The sequence below is a fragment of the Lepidochelys kempii genome, chromosome 5 (genome assembly GCF_965140285.1).
Source record: "Lepidochelys kempii isolate rLepKem1 chromosome 5, rLepKem1.hap1, whole genome shotgun sequence".
NCBI classification, from domain to species: Eukaryota; Metazoa; Chordata; order Testudines; family Cheloniidae; genus Lepidochelys; species Lepidochelys kempii.
In genome coordinates, this window is record NC_136384.1 from 88,536,585 (window position 1) to 88,557,978 (window position 21,394).

At 40.7% G+C, this 21,394-nt stretch overlaps 1 protein-coding gene across 1 annotated transcript in view; it reads right to left on the minus strand.

Moving 5' to 3' along the window:
* The window catches only part of LRRC2 (leucine rich repeat containing 2), a 123,043-nt gene that overhangs the window by 43,004 nt on the left and 58,645 nt on the right, over nt 1-21,394 (minus strand). The window contains exons 4-5 of the mRNA XM_078852672.1: nt 17,457-17,667; nt 625-781 (exon numbers count right to left, since the gene is read on the minus strand). Of these exons, the coding sequence (XP_078708798.1) occupies nt 625-781; nt 17,457-17,667 (368 nt within the window). The remainder of the gene's footprint in view (nt 1-624; nt 782-17,456; nt 17,668-21,394) is intronic.

Here is a 21,394-nt window from a genome sequence, read left to right on the forward strand (position 1 = left end):
ACTATATGAGTTAAGAATTAAATTTGGTCTTGAGCAAAACCCCTGGTTGCCTGGATTGGAAATAGCCCTTTTTTTAAGATCCCTTCACTACTGAGGTGAAATGGATGGATTAAAAAAAGGCGTTTATCCAAAGTTATATGTTGTGGGTTTCCCCATTGCTAGTATCTGAATTTTTATTTTATTTATTTTGTGTGTGTGTGTGTGTGTGTGTACGCGCGTGCACTTTACCTTGTGTGTTTCAGGCTGGTGTTCCGTGATGTTGCTCTCATTGTTGATAACCTAACAATGAGCCATAAAATGCTGTCCATTCTGAAGTAGAACTTAAAAACAAACAATGCACCATAGAAACCAAAGTCACTGCCGAACAACTTAACAATAGGTGAGTGTCATTCTCTCTTTATTTTGGCCAGGTTTGACTGCAAAATATCATACATGATTCAGTACATATAAAGTATCAGAAAAACAGTAAACATCCAGACATAACTATTTGCTGAAAACAGTAGAGAGAACATATTTTGGGACTGGGTCGGTCTATATTTACAAGAAGGAGCTTCATGCCAATTGACCACCATGCATTTGCACATTTAACCACAAAATTAAATAGCAAAATCCAAATCAACATACCAATTTCAACTGGAAGATGTGTGATCTGGTTATTTGATAACTCCAATACTTTCAGCTCTTGAAACAGGGCAATGTAGGCTGGAATGGTTTGTATCTGTGTTTTGTAGATATGCCATTCTTTCAGATGTGTCTGTTCTTCCAATGAATCTGGAAATTCCTGTAATTAAATGAGATTACATAGATCAAAAGCATTTGGCTAGTGTTTTATTTTTCCATATTTCTGAATTAAAGCCAGGCTAACATCTACCCTCTTAATTTCCCTTGGTTCTCTTGGGGTAGGATGGTACTTTGTTAACATCCTTTCCAGGAGTTTGCCTTCTAGGAGGAGCATTGCCACTGCTCATTGCTACCTAAATTGGTTTACAACAGACAGTCTGAACTGTGGGTCCTGTCCTCCCAGTGATCATTTTCAATCATCCTATCCAGGTACTTTTGTAAAGTGTATTTGGTCAATAGGGCTGCAATGCATAGTGCACATCATTTCCAATTTATTGCAACAGGATAGTAAATATTGTCTTTGCAAAGAAGTTAAAAACAAAGGTGTTGAACGGACTTCAAAAGAGTGCAGACAGATCGCCATCCAAAGCCACTAGGTCAGATTTTGCCTTTTAGTATACACACACAACTCCCAGTGACTTCAATTAGACTTCTCTATGTAGAAAACTGATGGCAAAATTAGGCTCACTTGTTGGAATTCAACAGAACCTTCTTCTGGAAGGCTTAAGTGCTACCATAACCAGCAAGGCAGGGAGTGTGACTTGACAAACCAAGAACTTCCCCACAAGTAGAGAAAGCCAGGACTCACCCAGCATACAGGAGTGACCAAAGTCACTATGAGAAGTCAGGTTTCAAGTAGCAGCCGTGTGAGTCTGTATCCGCAAAAAGAAAAGGGGTACTTGTGGCACCTTAGAGACTAAGAAATTTATTTGATCATAAGCTTTCGTGAGCTACAGCTCACTTCATCGGATGCATTCAGTGGAAAATACAGTGGGGAGATTCATATACACAGAAAACACGAAACAATGCGTGTTACCATACACACTGTAACCAGAGTGATCAGGTAAGGTGAGCTATTACCAATTCAGCAGTCTCTCACTGGAGTCTGTTTTTGAAGGTTTTTTGTTGAAGAATTGCCACTTTTAGGTCTGTAATCGAGTGACCAAAGAGACTGAAGCATTCTCCAACCGGTTTTGAATGTTATAATTCTTGACGTCTGATTTGTGTCCATTTATTCTTTTACGTAGAGACTGTTCAGTTTGGCCAATGTACATGGCAGAGGGGCATTGCTGGCACATGATGGCATATATCACATTGCTAGATGTGCAGGAGAACGAGCCTCTGATAGTGTGGCTGATGTGATTAGGCCCTATGATGGTGTCCCCTGAATAGATATGTGGACACAGTTGGCAACGGGCTTTGTTGCAAGGATAGGTTCCCGGGTTTGTGGTTCTGTTGTGTGGTGTGCGGTTGCTGGTGAGTATTTGCTTCAGGTTTGGGGGCTGTCTGTAAGCAAGGACTGGCCTGTCTCCCAAGATCTGTGAGAGTGATGGGTCGTCCTTCAGGATAGGTTTCAGAGTAGCAGCCGTGTTCGTCTGTATCCACAAAAAGAAAAGGAGGACTTGTGGCACCTTAGAGACTAACAAATTTATTTGAGCATAAGCTTTCGTGAGCTACAGCTCAGGATAGGTTGTAGATTCTTGAAGATGCATTGGAGAGGTTTTAGTTGGGGGCTGAAGGTGATGGCTAGTGGCGTTCTGTTATTTTCTTTGTTGGGCCTGTCCTGTAGTAGGTAACTTCTGGGTACTCTTCTGGCTCTGTCAATCTGTTTCTTCACTTCAGCAGGTGGGTATTGTAGTTGTAAGAATGCTTGATAGAGATCTTGTAGGTGTTTGTCTCTGTCTGAGGAGTTGGAGCAAATGCAGTTGTATCGTAGAGCTTGACTGTAGACAATGGATTGTGTGGTGTGGTCCGGATGAAAGCTGGAGGCATGTAGGTAGGCATAGCAGTCAGTAGGTTTCCGGTATAGGGTGGTGTTTATGTGACCATCGCTTATTAGCACCATAGTGTCCACGAAGTGGATCTCTTGTGTGGACTGGACCAGGCTGAGGTTGATGGTGGGATGGAAATTGTTGAAATCATGGTGGAATTCCTCAAGGGCTTCTTTTCCATGGGTCCACATGATGAAGATGTCATCAATGTAGTGCAAGTAGAGTAGGGGCATTAGGGGATGAGAGCTGAGGAAGCGTTGTTCTAAATCAGCCATAAAAATGTAGGCATACTGTGGGGCCATGCGGGTACCCATAGCAGTGCCGCTGATTTGAAGGTATACATTGTCCCCAAATATGAAATAGTTATGGGTGAGGACAAAGTCACAAAGTTCAGCCACCAGGTTTGCCGTGACATTATTGGGGATAGTGTTCCTGACGGCTTGTAGTCCATCTTTGTTTGGAATGTTAGTGTAGAGAGCTCCTACATCCATAGTGGCTACGATGGTGTTTTCAGGAAGATCACCGATGGACTGTAGTTTACTCAGGAAGTCAGTGGTGTGTCGAAGATAGCTGGGAGTGCTAGTAGTGTAGGGCTTGAGGAGGGAGTCTACATAGCCAGACAATGCTGCTGTCAGGGTGCCAATGCCTGAGATGAGAAGTCAGTGAAGGTGATGACCTTAAACTGGGGAAGGAGAGGGAGGGAATATTTATTTCTGCATATGTTGATGGTTGTTTACTGTGAGTGTTGCCTAAATAAGGATGTGGGTATTCTCAACAAACCCACTGTATGAATATTCAATTTGTCTTGGAGAAAGAGCAAAAGCCGTGGACTTATTCACAAAGCAACTCCCTAAGACTTTATTCATGAGCAATGGAAAAAGAATGAATGTGTTTCAGCTGAGTCTGCATGGATCAATTAATGTACAACACATTAGTTTGCTTTAGTAATCACACCTCCATAGAGTGCATTACATCACCGTTATATTGACAAGCCATTATTTACACAATTAGGCATCTAATGTTAGGCACCCTGATTTGACAACTTTGGCCTCACTAAACTGTAGAATTAAACATTCACTTCTGTGCAAAAGTTTGCATTCCTATACGCCTCAGAATTTAAGCATAGCAAGTCGCTCCCTTAGTTTTCACTATAAAAATATTTAATGTTCTCATGCTAGTTTGAATGTTGGGTTTCTTCAGTCTTGAACTCAAATAAGTTTAGTCATAGAGGCCACAAATTCAGTAAATGCCAAAAGCAGATTTTTATTTATTAGCACATGAGTAATCTCGTGCTCCTTTAATAAAACATATGCTTAAGTCTTATTGACTTCAGCATGTGCTTAAGTATTTTGTTGAATCAGGTCCAGAATAGTCTGGTCCTTTGAGATCTGCCTTTTAGCATTTATCAATGTTTCCAAATTTGTCTCCTGCTGAGAAGGAATATAGGGTATGTCTACACTGCAATTAAAACCCTGTGGCTGGACCATGGCAGCTGACTTGCGCTTGCAGGTGTCAGGCTAAGGGGCTGTGTAATTGCAGTGTAGACTTTTGGGCTCAGGCTGAAGCTTGGGCTCTAGGACCCTGCGAGGGGAAGAGTGAGAATTCGGGCACTAGCCCGAGCCCCAACATCTACACCACAATAAAGAGCCCTGCAGCCAGAGTCAGCTGGCACAGGCCAGCTGTGAGTCTCTAATTGCTATGTAGACATACCCACTGGGACCGAAGAGTGCAAACTCTTTTTAACTTGGTCATACAGCAACATAGCAACCCTGGGTCAAAATCATGGGTAAAATTTTCAGAAGTGTCTACGTGACTGGGAAGTCTAAATTCCATTTTCATAAAGTGACCTGGGCACTTAGGAGCCCAAGTCCCATTGACTTTCACTTTCTGAAATAGGATTCCTAAGTGCTTTTGAAAATGTTACCCCCAAATCTTTCTTTTGGCTCCAGGAAGCATGGAAATAGTGTCTTTAAACAGCTCATAAATTAGAAGCAATTTTTGCCTTGCCAATTTCTAGAATTATTTCAAATACTTGGCAAAGAATTTGCTACTGGGGTCATTTTCAAAACTCCATTCAGTTTAACCGATGTGTTTCAGGCATTTTGAATGATGGGGAGTGCAGGTTTTTTAAGCCTTTGAATTCATACTAAATTGTTTTAGTTAATTGGTTTTCAATTCTGACCAACTTTTCATGGTTTGAATTATGCAACAAATACCCTAAACTTGGGTCAGATAGAAATCAGTTGATAAAGATGAAAACTAGGTAATTTTAGACCCTATTTTTGTAAAGTAGCATATCATCTAGCAGTCTTACTGCTAGGTTTTATATCATTCTGCAGTGGTAACATCTGAAATAAATAATCTAGCTGAGGCGCCATCACCAGCTCTGCAGCAGTAACTCTGCCTCATAAAATGAGTTTTCATAGTTTCCACCTTTACTCCCTTTAAATCTTTGTGTGTGGGTTTGGTTTTGTTCTTTTAGAATTTTACATTACAAAGGCAACTTTAACTGTGAAGGCCACAATTTTAAGTTGTTTTTAAGATCAGAAACCTCAGTGTTTCTTTAAATTTGTTAGCTTCCCCAAAAATATTAATAAGGTGATATATTTTAATAGGTTCCTCCTAAGTCCCTTCCAACCCTGATATTCTGTGATTCTGTGAATTAAGCCCCAGTTATAGTGCTACTTATGTACAGCTAAATCATTCATCTTAACGTGATTAGCAGTACATTGAAACAGACATTCAAATGTTGACCATTGGGATTTTTTTTTAAAGAATAATTTAATGCTAGTTCTAATTCCATTACTTCATATATACAGTCATTTTGTGCCCTTTTCCCTGGATTGCCTGAGCAGATGCCATAGCACGGCAAGCATGGAGCCCATTCAGCTCATGCTCATGCCTGCAGCAGTTATGACCATTGTAAACACCTCGCGCATTAATGTGCAGTTTATACAGAACCAGCACCTGAAAATCCAGGAGAGGAGGCGATGGCAGCGCGGTGATGAGGACATGAACACAGATTTCCCTAAACCGTGGTCTGTGGCAATTTGGAGATCCTGGTGTTAATGGGGCAGGCTCATGCCATGGAATGCCGATTCTGGGCCCGGGAAACAAGCACAGAGTGGTGGGACTGCATAGTGTTGCAGGTTTGGGATGATTCCCAGTGGCTCTGAAACTTTCGCATGCTAAGGGTACTTTCATGGAACTTTGTGACTTGCTTTCCCCTGCCCTGAAGCGCAAGAATACCAAGATGAGAGCAGCCCTCACAGTTCACAAGTGAGTGGCAATAGCCCTATGGAAACTTGCAATGCCAGACAGCTACCAGTCAGTAGGTAATCAAGGGACGTTTTACCAACGTCAACGTGGGATGGCCGGGAAAGGTTCATGACGCTCGCGTCTTCAGGAATTCTGGTCTGTTTAAATGGCTGCAGGAAGGGATTTACTTCCCAGAGCAGAAAATAACTGTTGGGGATGTTGAAATGCCTATAGGTCTCCTTGGGGACCCAGCCTGGCTCATGAAGCCATACACAGGCACCCTGGACAGTAGTAAGGAGCTGTTCAACTATAGGCTGGGCAAGTGCAGAATGGTGGTAGAGTGTGCATTTGGACGTTTAAAGGGTCGCTGGCGCAGTTTACTGACTCACTCAGACCTCAGCGAAACCAAAATTCCCATTGTTATTGCTGTTTGCTGTGTGCTCCACAATCTCTGTGAGAGTAAGGGGGAGACGTTTATGGCAGGGTGGGAGGTTGAGGCAAATTGCCTGGCCGCTGAATACGCACAGCCAGACACCAGGACAGTTAGAAGAGCACAGCAGAAAGTGCTGCGCATCAGAGAAGCTTTGAAAACCAGTTTCATGACTGGCCAGGGTACTGTGTGACACTTCTGTTTGTTTCTCCTTGATGAAAACCCACCCCCTTGGTTGCCTCTAAATTCTCTGCAAGCCACCCGCCCTCTCCCCTTCGATCACAGCTTGCTTGCAAAGGAAATAAAGTCACTATCATTTAAAAAACATGTATTCTTTATTAATTGATTATAAAAATAGAGAGATAACTCACAAGATAGCCCAGGTGCGAGGGAAGGAGGGAAGGAAAAGGCCACTTCAAAACTTGTTGAATGACAGCCTTCTGTTGCTTGGGCTGTCCACTGGGATGGAGTGGTTGAGTGCCCAGAGCCAAGCCCCCCCTGCATTCTTGGGCATCTGGGTGAGGAGGCTATGGAACTTGGGGAGGAGGGAGGGCAGTTAAACAGGGGCTGCAGTGGCAGTCTGTGATCCTGCTGCCGTTCATGAACCTCCAGCAGACGCTGGAGCATGTCCTTTTGATCCCGCAGTAGTCCCAGCGTTGCGTCATGCCTCCTCTGATCTTCCTGCAGCCACCTCTCCTCACGTTCATCGGCCGCTTTCCTGTACTCTGCTATTGTGTCCCTCCACACATTCTGCTGAGCTCTGTCAGTGCCGGATGACTGCATGAGCTCAGAGAACTTTTCATCGTGTGTGCATTTTTTTCGCCACCTTATCTGAGATAGCCTTTGGGATGGAGGAGGGAGGCTTGAAACATTTGCAGCTGCTGGAGGAAAAAAGGGAGTGAAGTATTTAAAAAGATACATTTTACAGAACAATGGCTATACTCTTTCACGGTGAACAACACTATTCACATTACATATCACATGTGATTTTGGTACAAGGTCGCATTTTGTATCTTATATTGAGTCCCTGCAGTTTTGGTGTTAGAGATCACACGCAGTGCCAGGCAACAGAATTCGGCTTGCAGGCAGCCATGGTAAGACATAGTCTTTTGGTTTCTGCAACCTTCATAACAGCTGCGCCCTCTTCTCCCATACCAAGCAAAGCACGTTGAATTGGCCATTTAGTGCTGTGGTTTTCCTGTTAACGTGCAGCAGCAGAAACCAAACTAACCTTCCCCCAACATCCAATTCTCTGGGATGGTTGCTTTACCCCTCACCCCACCGCGTGGCTGGTATCAGGGAAGATTGCTGCTAGCCAAACGCAAACAGCCCAGCACCAAAGCCCTCCCACTCCCACCGCATGGCTAACTGTGGGGAGGATTTCTTTTCAGCCACAGGCAAACAGCCCACTAGGAACGGCCACCTCTGAATGTCCCTTTAATTAAATTCCCCGATTTCAACCAGGTTACCGTGAACGATATCACTCTCCTGAGGATAACACAGAGAGATAAAGAACGGATGTTGCTTGAATGCCAGCAAACACCGGGACCATACACTGCCAGGCTTTGTCATGCAATGATACCAGATTACTTGCTACCAGCATGGCGTGGTAAAGTGTCCTGCCATGGAGGATGGAATAAGGCGGCTCTCCCCAGAAACCTTCTGCAAAGGCTTTTAAAGTACCTCCAGGAGAGCTTCATGGAGATGTCCCTGGAGGATTTCCGCTCCATCCCCAGACATGTTAACAGACTTTTCCAGTAGCTGTACTGGCCACGAATGAATCCCAAGTCCTCAGGGCTACTTAATCATTAAAAAACGCTTGCTTTTATAACTCAGGGGTTGTACCGTATGATTGGAGAATTGCTAACATAGTTCCTATTTTTAAGAAAGGGAAAAAAGTGATCCAAGTAATTATAGGCCCGTTAGTTTGACATCTGTAGTATGCAAGGTCTTGGAAAAAATTTTGAAGGAGAAGGTAGTTAAGGACATTGAAGTCAATGGTAAATGGGACAAAATACAACATGGTTTTACAAAAGGTAGATCGTGCCAAACCAACCTGATCTCCTTCTTCGAGAGAGTAACAGATTTTTTAGATAAAGGAAACGCAGTGGATCTAATTTACTTAGATTTTAGTAAGGCGTTTGATACTGTGCCACATGGGGAATTATTAGTTAAATTGGATAAGATGGGCATCAATAGGAAAATTGAAAGGTGGATAGGGAATTGGTTAAAGGGGAGACTACAACGGGTCCTACTGAAAGGTGAACTGTCAAGTTGGAGGGAGGTTACCAGTGGAGTTCCTCAAGGATCAGTTTTGGGACCAATCTTATTTAATCTTTTTATTACTGACCTGGGCACAAAAAGTGGGAGTGTGCTAATAAAGTTTGCAGATGATACAAAGCTGGGAGGTATTGCTAATTTAGAGAAGGACAGGGATACCCTACAGGAGGATCTGGATGACCTTGTAAACTGGAGTAATAGGAATAGGATGAAATTTAATAGTGAGAAGTGTAAGGTCATGCATTTAGGGATTAATAACAAGAATTTTAGTTATAAGCTAGGGACGCATCAACTAGAAGTAACGGAGGAGGAAAAGGACCTTGGAGTATTGGTTGATCATAGGATGACTATGAGCTGCCAATGTGATATGGCTGTGAAAAAAGCTAATGTCGTCTTGGGATGCATCAGGAGAGGTATTTCCAGTAGGGATAAGGAGGTTTTAGTACCGTTATATAAGGCACTGGTGAGACCTCACCTGGAATACTGTGTGCAGTTCTGGTCTCCCATGTTTAAGAAGGATGAATTCAAACTGGAACAGGTACAGAGAAGGGCTACTAGGATGATCCGAGGAATGGAAAATTTGTCTTATGAAAGGAGACTCAGGGAGCTTGGCTTGTTTAGCCTAACTAAAAGAAGGTTGAGGGGAGATATGATTGCTCTCTATAAATATATCAGAGGGATAAATACCAGAGAGGGAGAGGAATTATTTAAACTCAGTACCAATGTGGACACAAGAACAAATGGATATAAACTGGCCACTAGGAAATTTAGATTAGAAATTAGACGAAGGTTTCTAACCATCAGAGGAGTGAAGTTTTGGAATAGCCTTCCGAGGGAAGTAGTGGGGGCAAAAGATCTATCTTGCTTTAAGATTAAACTCGATAAGTTTATGGAGGAGATGGTATGATGGGATAACATGGTTTTGGTAATTAAATATTCATGGTAAATAGGCCCAATGGCCTGTGATGGGTTTTTAGATGGGGTAAGATCCAAGTTACCCGGGAAAGAATTTTCTGTAGTATCTGGCTGATGAATCTTGCCCATATGCTCAGGGTTTAGCTGATCGCCATATTTGGGGTCGGGAAGGAATTTTCCTCCAGGGCAGATTGGAAGGCCCTGGAGGTTTTTCGCCTTCCTCTGTAGCATGGGGCACGGGTCACTTGCTGGAGGATTCTCTGCTCCTTGAGGTCTTCAAACTACAATTTGAGGACTTCAATAGCACAGATATAGGTGTGAGGTCTTTTTTAGGAGTGGTGCGTGAAATTCTGTGGCCTGCATTGTGCAGGAGGTCGGACTAGATGATCATAATGGTCCCTTCTGACCTAACTATCTATGAATCTATGAATCTATGTATTAGATTTTAAAAGGTACACTCACCAGAGGTCCCTTCTCCGGCTTGCTTGGGTTGGGAGGGTATTTCAGTCAGGGTGGTAAAAAGATCCTGGCTGTCGGGGAGAACGGTGTGCTGTGTGCTCTCCTCAAGTTCCTCCTCCTCCTCCTCATCTTCCCCATCCGCAAAATCCTCAGGCATGGCAGAGAGTACCCCATCATCAGAGTCCACGGACAGGGTGGGGTAGTGGTGGTGGCCCCCCCTAGAATTGCATGCAGCTCAGCGTGGAAGCGGCATGTCTGGGGCTCTGTCCTGGCGAGTCCGTTTGATTCTTTGGTTTTCTGGTACACTTGTCTGAGCTCCTTAAATTTCACGCGGCACTGTGTTGCATCCCTGCTGTGGCCTCTGTCTGTCATGGCCTCGGAGATTTTTGGAAATGTTTTGGCATTTCATCTTTTGGAACATAGTTCTGATAGCATGGATTCCTCTCCCTATACAGCGATCAGACCCACAACCTCCCGTTGGGTTCATGCTGGAGCTCTTTTTCGATTCTGGGACTGCATGGTTACCTGTGCTGATGAGCTCGCCTGGCCAAACAGGAAATGTGATTCAAAAGTTCCTGGGGCTTTTCCTGTACACTTGGCCAGGGCATCTAAGTTCAGAGTGCTGTCCAGAGTGGTCACAATGGTGCACTGTGGGATAGCTCCCAGAGGCCAATACCTTCAAATTACATCCTCACTAACCCTAATTTGAAATGGCGATGTTGATTTCCCTCGTTGGGGAGGAGTACAGAAATCAGTTTTAAGAGCCCTTTATGTTGAAAAAACGGCTTCATTGTGTGGATGGGTGTAGGGTTAATTCAATTTAATGCTGCTAAATCCAACATAAACTCACAGCGTACACCAGGCCTCAGATTTTGGAAGGCACTTCAGATTCTTAAACCTTGGGTCAAGTGCTGTAGCTATCTTTAGAAATCTCACATTAATACCTTCTTTGCATTTTGTCAAATCTGCAATGAAAGTATTCTTAAAATGAACGTGTGCTGGGTCATCATCCGAGACTGCTATAACATGAAATATATGGCAGAATGCAGGTAAAACAGAGAAGGGACATACAATTCTCCCCCAAGGAGTTCAGTCACAAATTTAATTAATGCATTATTTTGTTTAAGAGCATCATCAGCATGGAAGCATGCCCTCTGGAATGGTGGCCGAAGCATGAAGGGGCATATGAATATTTAGCATATCTGGCACATAAATACCTTGCAATGCCCGCTACAAAAGTGCCATGAAAATGCCTGTTCTTACTTTCTGGTGACATTGTAAATAAGAAGACGGCAGAATTATCTCCTGAAATGTAAACAAACTTGTTTGTCTTATCAACTGGCTGAACAAGAAGTAGGACTGAATGGACTTGAAGGCTCCAAAGTTTTACATTGTTTTGTTTTGGAGTGCAGTTATATAACAAAAAAAAAAATCAACGTTCGTAAGTTGCACTTTCATGACAAAGAGATTTCACTACGGTACTTGTATGAGGTGAGTTGAAAAATACTATTTCTTTTGTTTATCATTTTTACAATGCAAATATTTATATTCAAAAATAATATACACTTTGATTTCAATTAAAACACAGAATACAATATATATGAAAATGTAGAAAAAAATCCAAAATATGTAATACATTTCAATTAGTATTCTTTTGTTTAACAGTGCAATTAAAACTGTGATTAATTGTGATTAATTTTTTTTCACAAATGTTATCACAGAACGTCTCGATTTTGAAAAACTATTTAAAGGCAATACCCCAAGGTACCCACCACTTATTTAAGTATCACCAGTGAGAACAGAATCTACCTACCAAACCGACAACCTGGATCCAAATACCTCCCTTAGTTTTGAGAAAGTTTGGAGCTGGTTCCAAACTTTAAAGACTCAGACCCATCTCTACTACCTAACCAGGGCAGGTTCTTCATGATCTCAGAAAACATCTGTGGGTGTATAATAATGATATAATGATGAGACAGAATTTGTCCCCTCTGGTGTGGTTATTTCACATAACAAAACTTGACTTATTATGGCAAACACATAACTCACTGTCACCAGCAGGCTTGGACTAACAAACGGAAGTAGTCTCCTTACTGAGTCACAAAGTAACTGAAAGTTGCAAAGTAAACCTGAGAGAATAATTTGCAATAAATTATTTATTCTGTGAATTTCATGTGTTTTAATCTTCATAAATTGTACCTGAGGTCATGATTTGCTCATAAATAATTATTGTACTGTAGCTCATTAGCAAGCAGTTTGTTGAACGCATTTGATATTCAAGCTTTTTTTACTGGACATGTACTGTTGGAAATAAGGGTCAAGATCCCCAGCTGGCATAAAACAATATAGCCAAGATATGGTCCATGGTGTGTTTCAGTTCTCTTACTGCCTGACTGGATGAGCATAGGCACTTTTTCTGGTGCTAATGCTGACAGTCACAAATTCAAAAGTTGCTTTTCTTGAAAATTTTCCAACATTCTCTTAAAATTTGCTGATTCCACGAACCCTTCTTGATGGTAAACTGCTTTCTGTGAATAACTAATGAATGAAACACTTAGAGGGCAAGAAGCCAATCAAAGTAAATTCATTAAATAATTCAAATAAATATTCATGGCATTGGTCTTGTTTTTACAACCTTCACCCATCTGCAGTAGCTAAAGCTTTCTCTGAAGAACTTATTTAATTCAGTAGGTACACGTTTGTGGTAAAATCACAAAGAATCTCAGCTAAGAGCTTTATCAACCGGTTGTCAATCTCTGCTAGGTAGCTGATTCAGACACGTGTTGTTAAGAGTCTAAAAGAACTATGTCATAAATATAAAGGGAAGGGTAAACACCTTTAAAATCCCTCCTGGCCAGAGGAAAAACCCTTTCACCTGTAAAGGGTTAAGAAGCTAGGATAACCTCGCTGGCACCTGACCAAAATGACCAATGAGGAGACAAGATACTTTCAAAACTGGAGGGGGAGAGAAAAAAAGGTTCTCTCTGTCTGTGTGATGCTTTTGCATGGAACAGAAAAGGAATGGAGTCTGAGAACTTAGTAAGTAATCTAGCTAGATATGCGTTAGATTCTGTTTTGTTTAAATGGCTGAGAAAATAAGTTGTGCTGAATGGAATGTATATACCTGTTTTTGTGTCTTTTTGTAACTTAAGGTTTTGCCTAGAGGGATTCTCTATATTTTGAATCTGATTACCCTGTAAGGTATTTACCATCCTAATTTTACAGAGGTGATTCTTTTTACTTTTTCTTCAATAAAAATTCTTCTTTTAATAACCTGATTGCTTCTTCATTGTTCTGAACATCCAAGCGTTTGGGTCTGTGTTCACCTATGCAAATTGGTGAGGATTTTTATCAAGCCTTCCCCAGGAAAGGGGGTGTAGAGTTTGGGGAGGATTTTTGGGGGAAAGACATTTCCAAGCAGGCTCTTTCCCTGTTAAATATTTGTTAGACGCTTGGTGGTGGCAGCAATAAAGTCGAAGGGCAAAAGATAAAATAGCTTGTGCCTCGGGAAAGTTTTAACCTAAGCTGGTAAAAATAAGCTTAGGAGGTTTTCATGCAGGTCCCCACATCTGTACCCTGGAGTTCAGAGTGGGGAAAGAACCTTGACATACTACAACGTTATTTTTTCATCAGAGGTTCAGTTGGGAGATTCTCTAAGGGCAGATAAGGATAAATAACATAGAGAGGGAATTGCTCTGTAAAGGGAGACCTGTGAAAGAGCTGCAGAGAGAAGAGTCATACAATGGGAGGACAAATGAGAGAAAGAGACTCCAAAAAATGAAGGGAGAAGGAGGGAAGCAAAGAGGGAAAGACAGTTAAAATAAAACAATGGGCCAGATCCTCAGCTGGCATAAATTATTTATATTGCAGTAGCACATAGACAACCCGACTGATTTGGGCCCCATTGTGCTAAACACTGTACCAATATATAATAAGAGACACTTCACCTGCCCCAAAGAGCATACAATCTGAATAGACAAGACAGATAAATGGTGGGAAGGGAACATATGAAGTGATTTACCCAAGGTGACATAGCAGATCATGGGTAGATCTGGGAATAGAATCCAGATCTCCTGAAGGCCAACTCAGTGTGCCAGCCAGTAGATCACCTTGCTTCACCAGCTGAGGAGCTGAACTATTGTTTTGAGTTATATGGGACTTCTCATGTGCTTAAAGAATTGCATAAACCTTTACAGAAACTGGGCCTTATTTCCTGATTTCAGGACTAATTATTTTACATTGGTCTATGTTAAACAGCATTTGCAATCTGTTGTCCTAAATCCCAAATGATTTAAATCCTTTTGAAACTAGCTGCACTGTTGTTCATTATTTGCTCTGCCTCCTATTTTATTTGGACAAGCTGGGTGAGGCAATATCTTTTATTGGGCCAACTTCTGTTGGTGAGAGAGACAAGTTTTCGAGCTACACAGAGCTCTTCTTCAGGTTTGGGAAGGTACTTAGAGTGTCAGAGCTAAATACAAAGTTGAATAGATAGTTTAGCATAAGTAGTTAGCACATATTCTAAGGGATCATTCAATGTCTCCCTATTTACTTGCATTTCTGAACTTGGAGCCTCTCATTTAAAATAATAACAAATTTGGGCAATGACACCAATTAAGCAAGAGGAGAAGGAAAGCATTACAATCAATTATAAAAAATTGTTTTTAAGAAGTTGGGGGAAAATATTCAACAAACTACAACTTACAACCCATCGATTTTTAACAAAATTCAAAGATGAAAACGTAAAGCTTTAAAATTCATAATGTATTCATCACTTCTCAGACTGTTTGGGACATACCTAGTTTCTTACCAACCATAAACACAAAACCTTTTGACATTAGTTGACAAGGGGCGTCATTAGGATGTCTCAAGATGTCTCGGGTACAATTGTAATAACCACTTATCAACTCAAATAGAAATACTCTGTTCCTTTCAACAGCTGTTTTCTTCCTAATAATATAGATATATATAAAGAGCTGTAAAATGCTGAAAATATTATTTCATCTCTAAATTATTTAATATTATTTAATATTAAGGGACTTACATACTGAATCATACAACAGATGAGAATAGAATCATAGAATATCAGGGTTGGAAGGGTCCCCTGAAGGTCATCTAGTCCAACCCCCTGCTCGAAGCAGGACCAATTCCCAGTTAAATCATCCCAGCCAGGGCTTTGTCAAGCCTGACCTTAAAAACCTCTAAGGAATGAGATTCTACCACCTCCCTAGGTAACGCATTCCAGTGTTTCACCACCCTCTTAGTGAAAAAGTTTTTCCTAATATCCAATCTAAACCTCCCCCACTGCAACTTGAGACCATTACTCCTCGTTCTGTCATCTGCTACCATTGAGAACAGTCTAGAGCCATCCTCTTTGGAACCCCCTTTCAGGTAGTTGAAAGCAGCTATCAAATCCCCCCTCATTCTTCTCTTCTGCAGGCTAAACAATCCCAGCTCCCTCAGCCTCTCCTCATAACTCATGTGTTCCAGACCCCTAATCATTTTTGTTGCCCTTCGCTGGACTCTCTCCAATTTATCCACATCCTTCTTGTAGTGTGGGGCCCAAAACTGGACACAGTACTCCAGATGAGGCCTCACCAATGTCGAATAGAGGGGAACGATCACGTCCCTTGATCTGCTCGCTATGCCCCTACTTATACATCCCAAAATGCCATTGGCCTTCTTGGCAACAAGGGCACACTGCTGACTCATATTGAGCTTCTCGTCCACTGTCACCCCTAGGTCCTTTTCCGCAGAACTGCTGCCTAGCCATTCGGTCCCTAGTCTGTAGCAGTGCATTGGATTCTTCCATCCTAAGTGCAGGACCCTGCACTTATCCTTATTGAACCTCATCAGATTTCTTTTGGCCCAATCCTCCAATTTGTCTAGGTCCTTCTGTATGCTATCACTCCCCTCCAGCGTATCTACCACTCCTCCCAGTTTAGTATCATCCGCAAATTTGCTGAGAATAAAATACAGAATAAGTTTCTCATCAATACTCCGAGGTCTGGAGTAACCATTTTGATTTTGATATCACTAATACTGCTTGGAAAGCTATTTTTAAATCCACTAAAGTTCTTTCCGTTTCCCCGGCTCGTGTGGAAACCCAATATAAAATATTTTATCTGGGACGACTGTTATGTATCGGCTGCATAAATTCTGATGTTATAGTGGCATAAAAGTTTTCCTTCTTATATGGCGAGTACACCCTATAATAGCTAATTCCTGGATGGACATATTTCCATATAAACGGACACCCCACTAACCTGGAAGATTCAAATGACACTACTTGGAAAAGGTTTTGTAGACCAATCCACTAGATCCACTGTCCCAGCACTACTCATTACTTACTGTTTGCTGCTGGGTTAGCTCTAGCTGAGAACCGGAAATCTACACTTCAACCCAAACTGTGGTTCCAGAAACTAATCTATACATGTTCTTCTACCACCCTCATCAACTTAATAGTTGAGCACCTTCCAGTAGTGCATTACATTATGACTAACATCTGCCATGTATGGTTAACTCTTTCTTTCATGCTCTCCCCAGGGACAGAATAGTGGGTGCAGTGAAGTGCTTTGTTTTATTAGGGTTTGTTTGAGGGTTTTTAACTGTAGATGCTGCTATATGTTTATATCACAGAAGGCAAGGTCAAAGAAGCATGGCCTTGCTCTTATAGCTGAAGGTGATGGTCCTTCATTTCTGTAGGAAGTCCACAGTTTCAAGCTCAATCTACACTGTAGCTGTGCAGCTCTTGCTGCAGTAGTATAGACATGCCCCTAGTTAAATAGCTAGGCAGACAAAAGCTACTCTGTGAGAAGCTTTATGATTTCCCCCTTTTTCTCATAATACACACCTAAAGAATTATCTATGATTGTGAAAATAGGACATGCTTTAGTACACTTTTATCTCTCTAGAAACCAACTCCACTACTAACTGACTGGCATCAGTTGAGGAAGTGGACTCCTGATCTCACTTCTAAACTGAAGTATCATGAAAAGCAATGCCAAGTGTTATTTCTACCACTCCATGACTGGTAAGTTCTACTTATGATTTTGTTTTAAACAAATGCAGAACAAAATTTATCTCTGAACCATCAAGGAATGCAAGCAAACTTTTGGGTATTTTAAAAGTAATTGACAAGCCAACGTAAGCAGATACTGTTACTGCCATCTCCTTTTCACAATAGGTAACAATAGGTAGAACTAGGGAACAATCCCATTGTATTGTGATGGTTTGCTACTAAGCTTTCCAGAGGACTACATTACACACATCAGTGCAGAACTAATGATCAACATATTTTAAAACTAAAAATGTTATTAACTTATAGCAAGAAAGGAAGGTAATATTATTGTCAATTCTAATGCAGTAAAAAACTACTCAGAATGGACTAGAATGTCAGGATTTGGCATAAAATGTTTTGTTAGTAAAATAAATAAATAAATAAATAAATGTGTCATGCTAATCAGCCAAATACCACAGAAAAAGGCTCAGATTAAGTTTACCGTCCAGTGCTCTCCAGAAAGTTGAAAAATAAACTTGCTTCTTTCTTTGTCTGTTTCATCTGACAAAGTACTCTTCTTACAGAGCTGAGAGTTTTTTGCAATTTTATCCAAGAGCTTCTCAGTGGTATCTACGAAACCATTCTTTAGGTATGCAGATTGTGGAATGCCTTTCTTTCTGCACTCTAGTGCAAAGTCCCATTCCTGCTTTATCCTGAAACAGTGCAAATAAAGAGTCTCTATGAATCCAAGTAACAGAACTCAAATACTTAAAGTCTTATATTTTAAAAAGAGACTTAGTCTCCTAACCTCCAAATTAGTGCAGACATTTCACACATGTAAATAATAACATTTGAATGCACGCAAATCAGATGGCAACCTGTCAAGGTTCCTCCCCCACTCTGAACTCTAGGGTACAGATGTGGGAACCTGCATGAAAAACCTCCTAAGCTTATCTTTACCAGCTTAGGACAAAACTTCCCCAAGGTACAAAATTTTCCACCCGTTGTCCTTGGACTGGCCGCTACCACCACCAAACTAATACTGGTTACTGGGGAAGAGCTGTTTGGACGCGTCCTTCCCCCCAAAATACTTCCCAAAACCTTGCACCCCACTTCCTGGACAAGGTTTGGTAAAAAGCCTCACCAATTTGCCTAGGTGACTACAGACCCAGACCCTTGGATCTTAAGAACAATGAACAATCCTCCCAACACTTGCACCCCCCCTTTCCTGGGAAATGTTGGATAAAAAGCCTCACCAATTTGCATAGGTGACCACAGACCCAAACCCTTGGATCTGAGAACAATGAGAAAGCATTCAGTTTCTTACAAGAAGACTTTTAATAAAAATAGAAGTAAATAGAAATAAAGAAATCCCCCCTGTAAAATCAGGATGGTAGATATCTTACAGGGTAATTAGATTAAAAAACATAGAGAACCCCTCTAGGCAAAACCTTAAGTTACAAAAAAGATACACAGACAGAAATAGTTATTCTATTCAGCACAATTCTTTTCTCAGCCATTTAAAGGAATCATAATCTAACACATACCTAGCTAGATTACTTACTAAAAGTTCTAAGACTCCATTCCTGGTCTATCCCCGACAAAGACCAGCATATAGACAGACCCACAGACCCTTTGTGTCTCTCCCTCCTCCCAGCTTTTGAAAGTATCTTGTCTCCTCATTGGTCATTTTGGTCAGGTGCCAGCGAGGTTACCTTTAGCTTCTTAACCCTTTACAGGTGAGAGGAGCTTTCCCCTGGCCAGGAGGGATTTCAAAGGGGTTTACCCTTCCGTTTATATTTATGACACAACCCATTTGATTTTTGCACTAAAAAAGTCCTGCTTGCACTTGCAAATGCATGACTAAAGATGCAAATTGTGCATGTAAATTTAGATGCCATTTTTAGACCTCCTAGCCCAAGAGTAATGCTTGGGTTTGTAAGGATGAATAGTAGAATTCAGATGACTAGGATCTTCTTTAATGCATACGAGAACAGGATCAGCTCCAGAAAATTCTGCACATATACACGGCCTATCCTATATGAATTTTGCCATTGATTTCAATAGGAGTAGGCTCACACTAAACAAGTTACAAATATATATGAATACAATGAAGACCTTAAATTGGTCCTGGGTTTATGCCCATAATTTAGCAACTGGAAAAATATTTTCCAAAACTTTTGCTAAACCAAAATATGAATCAATATAGCTTTCCTTGCAGCCACTGGAAATATTTTTTCCCCTGACTTTTTAGATTCAAGTAAAGAATTTTTACCTAGAAAAGAAAAAACTATGGTGTGTACATCATAGAAGAGGTGAAGTTAAAGGTCAGGTAATATATTTTACCCCCGCTAATTACAACATGAATGTTACTTACGGCTTGACTATGTGAAAAACTTGCAGTAGTATAAATGAGGGTGGCATTTAATTTTAGAGACACATATTTTGGTTTCAGGGTAGCTTATTTTGGTTTGGCTCAAGACAATTAACGAACAGGTGTACGTAAACCAAAATAAGTCATTCTTATACCAAAAGAAGAGTCTCCACAGAGCCTTTTGCCCCAGTTTAACCATATTGGTTTAAAAGCCAATTTAAATTATACAGACGCAACTTGGTCATGGAGACAAGCCCTTCTATGAACCCACAGATCACTGGCAAAACAGGAAAAAGACAGTGGAAAGGCAAGAGTTAATAGAGAGTTCACACAGGAACAACTAGGAAAAATCTAAAAAATACTGTTATAATATACATTGGGGAAAATAGGTCCAAGACACCTACATACCGTTTTCTAAAATTATTCTACCAGTGAGTGCATCTAATTAACTATAAAAGCTTTTTGTTGTTGTGAGCAAAAAGGTGGGCAAGACAGAAGTGTACAGAGAAAAATTAAAATAAACCCCAGAAGGAAAAAGAAGGAAGAGGAAAAAGAAAAACAACAGGATTTGAACCATTAAAAAGGGGAAAACTAAAAAGTACCCAAACCCCTAGAGTTTTCTTCTCTGATATCTTAGAAATAATCCTAACTTAGATACCACTGTTGTGCTGCTCCTTCTTCGTACTCTCCTCCTCCACTTGTCCTCCTGGTATATGCATTCTATAATTGTTGAATTTTGATTCTGTGGCACAATCCTCACACATCTGTGGAATTCCTTGATCGTCCACCAAAGAATTAAAAATTTCACTGTGATAATTCAATGAACTGAAAATTGGCTTTTTTGTGCCTTGCTTGCCCTTTACTCAGCCAGTCCCATAAATGGTTGTTTCATTTCTAGCTGGTTGAATTCAGGAAACCTGAAGTAAGTAGAAGAGGAGGGAGCATAAAAAATCTTCCCCCAGCCCAGAAGCAGGCCACCTCCATGCTGACCGTTATGCCCAACCCAAGGGGACTTGAGCCAACACAATAAAACCCACAAAGGGGAAGATTTAGCTCTAAATCCTTTAACTGTGGTAACAACCAGGGAAGCATTAATGACAAGAGAATGCATTTTCCTCTGATATTTTACAGATAAAATGTAGAAAATAAAAACATCTAAAGGCAACAATACATTGTTAGTTGAGTAAAATGCAGTTAAACAAAACCCAAACCTCTGATAATTTAATCATTGATCAATTCAGCAAAAGAGGGACTGACTGCAACTACAAACTTGGTGACAAATTCAGCATGAATATAATCACACAGTGATGTAAGAGCGAAGAAGAAATTTTACATCGCCTTTTAATGTCAGCTTAATGCAATATGCTCTTCAGAGCTTTTAAAGAACGATCTCGCATGGTCATAAGGTTAAGCATCATAGAGAAATATTGCGTGCGGATAGAGAGTGAATTATATACCAATGGGGCAACAAACATGTCTGATTTTATCCAGTATGTGTCAGAATACAGACAAATGGTCAATTCCAAGGGCAGATGTTCTAATCACTTGCAATCATTGCTTGTACCACTGGGGCTGCATCAACAACCAAATATGAATCAATATAGATTTCCTTGCACAGAAAAAGACTTCTATATAGGCTTGGAGGAATTTGATTTTTATCAGTAAACATAGATTTTCACCATACACTCACATCAGACAAAAAAATTCATCTATAATCTAAATTTACAGATAGGCAAAGTAAAAAAAGTACTTCTTGACAACTTCTTAGAGATTGATTTAAGTATATTTATTGTGTATATTTTGATGTGATGTTGACATTTTGTGTTTTAGTAGTTATAAAGCTTTAACTTTTTGAAACTCCATCTCTATTGTCATTAATTACTGACAACTGTGAAAATTTAAATAGGTAAAAACCTAAAAAACCTGCTTTAAAGTTAATGTTAATATTATCCATCAAAATTAGAAAAAATAAAACTTAAATTCTGCCAAGCCTACTTATAAATCAATGGTTGGCTCTTTATTCAATCTCCTAGTCTAATCTGATCCCCCGTAAAGAAGTCAAAGAA